Source organism: Myotis davidii, unplaced genomic scaffold (assembly GCF_000327345.1).
Source record: "Myotis davidii unplaced genomic scaffold, ASM32734v1 scaffold98, whole genome shotgun sequence".
NCBI lineage: Eukaryota > Metazoa > Chordata > Mammalia > Chiroptera > Vespertilionidae > Myotis > Myotis davidii.
The window spans coordinates 724,894-734,840 of record NW_006294654.1 but is presented as its reverse complement, the minus strand read 5'-3'; the positions used below and the strand labels follow the sequence as shown (position 1 = coordinate 734,840).

Sequence of the window (9,947 nt, the reverse complement as noted above, 5' to 3'; positions counted from 1 at the left end):
TTTTTTCATGAGCCTTTCTGTGTATTTAAAATTAAGTTGTCATATTGCTTTCTCAAATTTCAGAACGAGTTTAGAATTTGAGTGTGAAGACATTTTGTTGGCCCTTTTACAATGACATGAGTTCCAACCCTCAGTTTTTTCTGGGGGAGAACATAGGTAGATTGAAGAAGCCTCCGGGGGAAGTTCCTTTAAGGATGGGATGTCGAAGGGTAAATTCCATGTAAAGAGGACACTAGTTTGTGTGTACCGCTTTCCAAACTATGATACCTAGATCACTGGTGCTAGACAAGATGTGTTTAGTTGGAATTTCACTGAAGTCTTATTTAACTACTAATAATATATTTAATTTGATTAGTCATGGCATGTGATAACTGGCTTTTCATTTATGATATGCATGTTTCCCTTCATAAAAGCTTATTTAAATAAAAAATGCAAAAATGTTTAATAACCATAAAGGTGGTATATGAATATGGTAAACATCACAAGGTAGGTACACAGATGACAGAGTTTGGGGAAACACTATTGCCAAGAGCAAGCGTCTTCTAGGGCAGCCCTAGGCCTGCCAGGCCAAAGGTGCACACCCGTCACCCACAGAGAGCAGGGAGCTGGTGGAGGTGAGCTTTACCTAAAATAGTCACACGTTATGGGTATATGCCACCCACACAGAGTAGCAAGCTGTGTGTGTTCAGCTTAATCACTTATTGAGCCTCTACTCTGGAATAGGAAATCAGTTGAAGGGGCTGGGGGACCAGGGGATCCTGGGCAGAGCTTTATAGCGAGAGACTCAGGAGAGTAGCCCAGTCTTACCTGAGAAGCACATTGAACCAGCCAGGACTAACTTGCTGATTTTATTTAAGAGGACAGTGCGGTAGGATGATGCTAAGCAAGAATGTCAAATGGAGCAGGCTCTTCGTGAAGTCTTACAAGTACTTACAACCATTGTTGTTCTTTTCCCCTGCAAATACAAAAACGATGAAGCAAAAAGTAAATGGAGAAGAGCCATTCGCCTTATTTATATTTGGAACAGAATCTAGAAACAAAATTATAATTATATTCTTTTCCTCATCTGTGTTTAACAGCAAAAATCCTTCTGGGCTGTGGTCCTCCCTTCCGTCCCCCATTCTCCTTGTGGCCTCTTCATGAGGCCCTTCATAAGCTGACAGCAGGGGTCACCAATCAAAAGCTGCTCCCAGGTTGCGGGCTCACATTGCCTGCCTCTCTGCAGTTTTTCAGGCCCTGGAGGAGCCCCCACCAGCATGTTGCTTTTGTGGGGGAGTGGAGGAGAAAGTCCCCATAAAAAGACAAGAAACAGAGTAGAGTGGACCCGTGCTACCGACCCAAACCATATATTCTAAGGCATAATTAGGTGGGTTGTAAAAGCTAAGTCACCCAATCCTCCAGCCACCAATACTTTTCATTCTAAAAGTCATATTTCTTATTTCTTTTACTTGAAACAGAATAAATGATTATACTCAAGGAACAAGTGTTTCTGTTTAGAACCAGAGAGGAAACTCAACTTAGATCCTCAACTTGACTTTACTGGTCCCCATTGTCCCGGTCACAGCTGTCATTGCAGAGAGACCCCCGTCTCCACCCCTCTCCCTCATGCCCCCACCTGCTGCTGGAACCATCTCATTTAGAACAGCTCTGAGGATTTAGGGGAAGGGATGTGGGGAAGCAATTCCCTGGGGCCTAAACAATGTTAATCATGAGAGCTGATGTTTAAGATTACTCTAAGTGACACAGATACTCACGTGTTCTTATAAGTTCGTGTGTGTGTGTGTGTGTGTGTGTGTGTGTGTGTAGAGAGAGAGAGAGACTGATTGATGGATGAATTGATTGATCGATTGATTTAAAGCCTTTTGAAGCACAGGGTAAAGACTGCTCTGCCCAGGATTTAGGATGGTACTACCCTACATCAGCATTCAACAAGCCTTTTCCAAGTTCATCCCCCTCAGCCCATTAATCATGATATGGACCAACCGGGCCAGGACGTCCTGACTTTCTCGATATGTTCCTTTTGAAGCCAGCTGACTGGGTTTTTCTCTTGTTTTGTCCATTAGGAACTGGTGAAAGTGGCAAAAGCACCTTTATCAAGCAGATGAGAATTATCCATGGGTCTGGTTACAGCGATGAAGACAGAAAGGGGTTCACGAAGCTCGTTTACCAGAACATATTCACCGCCATGCAAGCCATGATCAGAGCCATGGACACCCTGAGGATACAGTACCTGTGTGAGCAGAATAAGGTACAGCGCTTGTTGGGCGTTGCCCTGTTTGTGATGACTTGCTTTCCTACTCTGGTCAGCAGATGTTTCTGAACAAAAAGATTTACTGGGTGTTTTGGTCAGAGGCCAAAAGAAGCTCTTGAGCTCAAACTCCAGAGACGTGTGGTGAATGTAGTCGGCCCTGTGGTCTTCTTTATGCTGGAGTTCTAGCACGGCCATAGTGTGGGGCTGCCCTGTGCGGGGATTCGGAATTGTGGGCAGTTGTTTAATTTGCTTATTTCAGGCACTGAGAACAGGAAGGCATATGCATTTTCTCCTTCAGCTAAGGTACCCAGTTAGTTTTTCAGTGAAGCAATGGAGACCTTGGGTTTATAAGGGCCAACTTTGTAAAGAATTCCCAGTCTTAGGAAATATGTTCACTAAGGCCCTGTAAACTGCTCAGAGAAAGCAGTGGGTTTTGTTTGTTTATTTTGGGAGCTAGCCCTTCTTGGGAATTAAGTGATAGCTTGTGTGAATGATGCTTATATCCCAGCCAGCAGCGGGCCCTGATAAAGTATTGGTAACAAGCTCTCATTGGCTTTCATATCACCACTGGTCATTTAAAACACAAATCTGTGTAAGACCATGGGGAATAAAGGGCAGGATGATGGGAGGAGGAGACGAATAAAATTTTATGTGGTATATTGGAATGCAAATTCATTGGGCAATACTATGTCTGAGTTCATTAGGGATCTGGATTAGAAATAGAGTTTATTTAAAATCATACCAAATTACTACATGACGTGATGATAAAAAGAAAAACTCTGTCTAAGATGAGTCTCTTTTGGGTCTATTAAAAAGAAATATAGCTGCTAAAAAGCCAGAATTGAGTGGGCTTTAATATAGATCCCAAGGACAGCTTTATCAAGAACTGGTGGCACCTGTATTCATATGTGCTTTTTAAATATATATATGACTTTGCCAAAGACTTTCAAAGCAATTAGTCCAAACTTTTTATTTCTCAGTGATTGGATTACATAGAAAAACACAGCATGCACCAAATCTTAGACTTACTTTTACACTGTGTCTGTAAATTCATGTCTACCACCATTTCCTTGCAGTCTTGAAGGAATGTATTTTGCCTATAGCTTCAACTTTCAACAGTGTTATACTGAAAAGTGTGTGTGTTGAGGGGGGATTAGCCCTTACTATATCTGGTGCCAAGTAATGTGAGAGGTGCATGCCGAGCCGTTGGGAGATTCTGGAAGTGACTCTGATGATTCTTTTGCACATTGGTTTTGAGTACACGCTTTCTGTCTTTTGAACCTATCCCATTCTTTTTTAATCACCCTGTACAGGTATTTTAAAAATTAGGCCATCTGTGAAAATTTAGGATCAGAAGAGGTATGTCAGGAATATTCTTGTGGTTTAGTTTTCTGTTTGTTTGTTTTTCTGTTCTAACATGTATTTGGTTTCTTGGTCATAGTAAGGTGACCGGGGGAAGCTTGGAATTTAGGGGTGGATTTGTAAACAAACCTATCGGGAAGAAAATGCTTAAGCGCATGTCAGTTCTGCTTACCTTGGCAACGTGTTTGTAAAACCCAATCAGACTTAGTAATCAAGGTCTCTGGGTTTTTGCTTTGTTTTGTTTTCCCTCAAGGTCTTCTGGTGCTACTCTGAGTTTATGTTTTGAACAAAAAGGTTTTATGGGGTTTGACATTCTACCACTTTCTCCTTTTCTCTCTCTCGTTTTTTTTTTTTTTTAATTATCTTTATTGTTGAAAGTATTACAGATGTCCCCCCCTTTTTTCCCCATTGACCTCCTCCACCCCACACCTGTCCCTCCCAGTCCTTCATTGCACTATTGTCTATTGTCTTCTTTTTTTTTTTTTAACATATATTGATTTTTTACAGAGAGGAAGGGAGAGAGAGAGTCAGAAACATTGATGAGAGAGAAACATCAATCAGCCGCCTCCTGCACATCTCCTACTGGGGATGTGCCTGCAACCAAGGTACATGCTCCTGACCAGAATCGAACCTGGGACCCTTTCAGTCCGCAGGCCGACGCTCTATCCACTGAGCCAAACCAGTTTCGGCTATTGTCTAATGTCTTATGCATGTAAATTTTCTGCTTAATCTCTGCCCACCCATCCACCCCCACCTTCCTTCAGAAATTCGTCAGTCTGTTCCATGCCTCTATGTCTCTGGATCTATTCTGTTCATCAGTTTATTTTGTTCATTAGAATCCACATATGAGTGAGATTATGTGATACTTACCTTTCTCTGACTGCTTATTTATCTTAGCATAATGCTCTCCAGTCCATCCATGCTGTTGCAAATGGAAAAGAGGGAACTTTCCTCTTGATCTTAATTCTTTTTCACCAGGCCATGTCCACTTGCCTACTAATCTGTTAGTTTCCCATAGCTGCTGTAACAAAAGACCTCAAACTGGGTGGCTTAGAAATTTATGTGGCAACAGGTCTGAAGACTAGAAGTCCGAAATTAAGGTTGATTGGTTCAACGGGAGACTGTGAGGGAAACCCCGTTCCATACTTGTCTTCTAGCCTCTGGTCCTTGCTGGCGACCTTTGATGTCCTTTCCACTCTCTGCCTATCTTCACAGAGTTCTCCCCGGTGTGTGTCTCTGTGTTCTGTCCGTGTCCAAATTTCTTCTTCTTATAAGGATGCCAGTCATTGGATGTAACTGGGTTACATCTACAAAGACAGTTACTTTCTGAGGTTGGGGGTTGCATGAATTTCAGAGGGATACTATTCAACTCAGTAGAGTCTGCCTCCATTCATATCCATCCCACAAGCAAAATATATTTCCCCTATTCCAATAATCCTCAAAGACTTAATCCACTCCAGCATCAACTCTGTCTCATAGCTAATGTAAATATCAACTCACAAGGCCCTAAATCTCATCATTTAAATCATCTAAATCAGGTGTGGGTGTATGTCAGTTATATGGCTTATTAGAATATGGATTCTGGATTTGGTCCATTCTGGAGCAGACTTCCTCTCCTTCCACAGACCTGTGTCCTCCTCACTTATGTATCTGGCTCCATTCTCAATGCCTCCTTTCTTTCTGCTTTAAGTACCTACTTTCATGCCTCATAAACTTCCTCTTAACCCTCGGACATATGCCTGGGATGAACCACATGCTGAAATGGCCTAAGGAAAGGCAGAAGATTGAGTGGAAAGAACATTGGATGGGTTCCTAAAAATCTGGGCTCTGCTCATGGCTCCCCTGTGGGCCTCAGGCAGGAGTCAGCAAACTTTTCTGTAAAGGGCCAGAGAGGAAATATTTTTGGCTTTGAGGGCTATTCAGTCTCTCTGGCAACTGTTCGACTCAGCCATTGTAGTGCAAAAGCAGCCATTGGCCACGCATAAACAAAGGAATGGGACTGGCTTGTAAACTCTATTGGCAAAATGTAAAAGCCACTCTTAACTCATGGTCCGGACAAAAACAGGCCACAAGTACATTAAGTCCATGGGCTGTAGGGGCCCACCCTAGTCCTAGGGGAAGCCATAAAACATCCCTGGTCTTTGCATTTCTCCACCTGGTCAGTGCAGCCCACACATGCTCTGTCTATTTCATAAGCCAACATGGGCAAAAGGAAGTGCTTTGCAAATTAAACAGCACTCAAGAAATACAAGGTTATTATTGGGGCAAGTTCAAAAGCCAAAAATGGACTCATTGTTTAGGTCATTTTCATCCATTCCTTCTCTATTATTTTCTGAATAATTTTCTCTGTGGGCTAAAACTGGTGACTAAACATGGAACTATAGCAAAGTACTGTACTCATTTAAGTCATAAAATGATAAAATTAGTGTTTTCTTGAAACAGTTGATTAGTGAGGACAGGGTTGAACAAAGTCTTCCTTAGTTTTCATTTTTAGTGGTGTATTGCTTCCCTCAATAATTCTTTGCTAAGAATTTCATTTGATTATCTTTTATGTATTTATTTATTTATTTTTTTTGGAGCTGGGAACACTTTCTTAACAGAATATATAAGGAAATGAGTGATTTTTTTCTTTAAATGTTTGCAAGATTATTGCTCAGCCAGGTTGTTTAAAGTCTTTGCCTATTACAGACAGGCTGCTTATGAAAGAAAAATTATCAGAAGGTTAGTTCAGCATTTGTTTTTTAACCAACATATTTTTTCCAATTAAGATTGAGCCTTGCCCTGGCTGATGTTGCTCAGTGGTAGAGTGTCGGCTCACAGGTTCGATTCCCAGTCAAAGGCGTGTATCTGGGTTGCAGGTTTAATCCCTTGTGGGAGCCAACCAATCGATGTGTCTCTCCCACATTGATGTTTCTCTCTCTCTCTCCCCCTCCCTCCCTTCCACTCTCTCTAAAAATTAATGGAAAACTATCCTAGGGTAAAGATTAACAAAACAAAACAAAGGTAGAGCCTTGAAAAATATTTTCTTCTGTTTTGCCGTCTTTTATTTGTAAAGAAATGATTCATATGTATTTGTTGGTGAGCCTTAGTTATGAATGTCTCTCAGTGCTGTATGAGCACATTAGAACTTATGACTTCTTGAATAAATGTTACAAAGGCATGTGCTCAATGGCAAGGCTCCTACATTTGAGTTAGCTTATAACTCACTCTCACTAGTGATGATTTCATTGAAATCCGAAGAGCCTCATATTTTTGCTGTTTGTAGTGTCTCCCACTTGGAAAATTCTCCTTCTAGACCTGTCCTAGAAGCAAATCTTTCTGGTCCCTTAAAGGTTCTGCAGAATCTGCCTGGATGACTTAGATGCAGAAATTCCCAAGAGCAAAGGACAGGCTGCCCAGCTTCTCAGAAGCCTTTTAGCTCTCTGTTCAGTGGGCCCCAGAAAAAGGAATTGATTCTGCATGGGCTCTCGGGCAGCAGCCCCCTGAAGATGCTTTTAGGAGCTCTTTATGATACCGGGGTCACATCACACTTGCATATGTTACACAAATTTAATTGCAAAGGCTCCTCACAGAAACATTGTTAAAAGGAAAGTTAATAATTAAACAATTATTTGCCTACCATTCTACTGCAAGTACCTAATTTGGAATTCAGTGTTTCTAGAAGTATTTGAAAGTATTAAAAATGTCCCTTCCTTCCACCAAACGTATTTTTATCTATCGAGACGGTAGCTGACCAAGTATAAAACTTAAACATCAAATGTCCACCTTGACAATTAAGCAATCAAGCCTAGTATTTATGGGGCAGGATCACAGAGGATAACATTTTTTAACGCCCAAGAGAGCTCTGATAATGTCCCATCTGTGTATATACGACTCGTCCAGCTTAACTGTTCATTCTCAGGAAGCAAGAGGCTGAAGCTCCGGACGGCCTATTAAACACTCACGTGAGGAAACCGGGCCTGGTGAAGTGAAAGGAGTCAATGGATGTCACTTTCTGTCGAAGAGTTTCTCAGGGCTTCAAGTATTTTAAGACTAACTCTTCTAATTTTGTAAACATCTGTTTGCATATATTTTTCAGTCCTCCTTCCTCATCCAATTTGAAAAGTCAGATTCTCCAAGAGCCCCTGGGACTAGAGAGGCCCATGTTCAGACATTGGCTGGAGCCCAGGGTGCTGGTCTTCTGGCAGATGCTCAATTTGGGCTCTTTCTTCCCGTGCCCCATTGGATGGTGAAGCCGTGTTACTAAGAACTTAGAGTACCAGCTAGTGTCACAACAGCAACAAAATTCTCCACCAACACCCTAGGTTGGAGCGTTTTTACTTATCCCACTCGTTCTCTGATTAATCAGTGTTCACTGTAGTGTAAAAGTTGCTATAATCAGCGCTTGAGATGTAAGATTTTGGAAAATAGCAAAAAAAAAAAAAAAAGTGAAGGAGAAAGAACCTGTTTTCTCCTTAATCATTATCAGAAGTAAATCTGACCACCCACTCCCACTGAGCCTGACTTGAGAGAGAGGAAGTTACTTGGCCATTGAAATATTAATTTCTTCCCCTACCTCAAGGCCAGCACATCCTACCATATCCAAAGAAATGCTTCTACAAATCTGGCAAAAGGGGGAAATTTCACAAAGTTACAGACAGTCCAGAAACTAGTGTGACCATCAGTCTATGTGAACATCGATCCATCTGTCCCACATATGTGGAATGATTGCCTTGAGTCTTTTAAATTCCATCCTGTTTTGCTGCTATCTTAAAATATAATGGGGAACATGTGAAAGACCCTCATGATTCAAAGCTCTTTAATAAAAGCTAGCATCATAATTATGATGCTAGTAAAGTTCTTGTGAGATCTGAAGGCCTTCACAGTTTGCTTTCTCCTCCTGGGAAAGCTGGCCTCTCATTTTCTGAAGGTAGGTGACAGGTGTGTCAGTGCTGCTCTGTGACAGCCCTGTCCCCCTTAGCCCCGCCCCCTTAGCTCTGCCTGCTCTGAACACCTAGTTACCTCGCTGACTTGTGCCAAGAGGTAGATTACCCTCCAGATTTGTTTTGGAATCCTGCCAAGGGAATCATGTATTCATCTGGTATTATTGAATTTAAAGGTAGAGTTTCTCATTAATTGGTTAGCTCTGCAATAGTATCCTAGGCAAACATTCTAGAAAGCATCCTCTCTGTAGTTAAAGATTTTTTTTTTTTAAGCTGGGGACTCAAATGGGATACAGCAACTAATCCAACAGAAACAAATTGTTAAACGTGTGCGTGTGTGTGCGCCCGCCCGCCTCTGCACACACGATGGGTGTGTTTATCAGTAAATCTACTCCTAGAGTAAAAACCATATTCATTAGAAAGCAGAACAATAAAGCTTTCCTTTTTTTTCTTCAATGACACTTCTTTTTGGAAGCTCAAATGTCATGGAGCTTTGAGACATTGTATCTCATATACTTCATCTTGATTTCTGACACTTAAAACTCTGTCATGTTTAATTAAGACTTACCTAAATTAATGTGAAATAGCTTTCACATTGGTACTGTGCTTTGTATTTCCCCTAAATTAAAATATTTTGGCACTTTCCTATCTGTAATTAGACGTAAAAATTTGTTTTAAGTTCACCATTTACAAGATCTGGTTAGGAAATTGTTTGCTTTTGTGTGTGACTATGTAACTTATTAAGGGTAGAAATATGTAGAAAGTTTGTCTAGATTCTCTTTTAGAAATAAAAGACACTTCAAGTCTTTTAATCATTTAAATAGTTAAGGTGGAATTAGTTGGAAAAAGGTTGAGGATGATAGGAATGAGCCTGCTGGTATTTTAGCCTCTAGGCTCTCTGCCTTTTTATTTATTGATGAGAGAGAGAGAGAGAGAGAGAGAGAGAGAGAGAGAGAGAGAGAGAGAGAGGAGAGAGAGAGAGAGAGAGAGAGGCAGACACTGAAAGGTCCACGAAGGCCAAGGACATGTAGCTTTTATGCACCTTTGCAGCTCCAGCTCCTGACATGGATGCAGGTAATTTGCCAAAAGCCTATCTACTGAAGAGCCAACTTCTGGGACAAAAGAATCTGATTTTTTAAAAAATGAACCCAACAGGTGATCTGAGGGCCACCTGTGGCCTTTCCTGAACCTGCCTCTGACATACTCTTCAGCCTCCCCTGCCCTCCCTATTGGACTGTGGTTCTGGCACCACCCGTGCCTCTCTGTTTGTTCATATGTCTCATCTGTTTGAATATCCTGACACTCATCCATAGCCAGCTTCATCTGTTTATCTTAAACACGGCTTCCAGGACTGTAGCAGACTTTCTGTGCCAACCTCCCTTTTCCAACCCCTGTGGGGTTAGGCACTCTCT

General features: G+C 41.5%; 1 protein-coding gene across 1 annotated transcript in view; it reads left to right on the top strand.

The window, feature by feature from the left end:
• GNA14 (guanine nucleotide binding protein (G protein), alpha 14) overlaps window positions 1-9,947 on the top strand; it is a 136,571-nt gene that overhangs the window by 72,049 nt on the left and 54,575 nt on the right. The window contains exon 2 of the mRNA XM_006769017.2: window positions 2,064-2,248. Coding sequence (XP_006769080.1) covers window positions 2,102-2,248 — 147 coding nt within the window. The 5' untranslated portion in view covers window positions 2,064-2,101. The remainder of the gene's footprint in view (window positions 1-2,063; window positions 2,249-9,947) is intronic.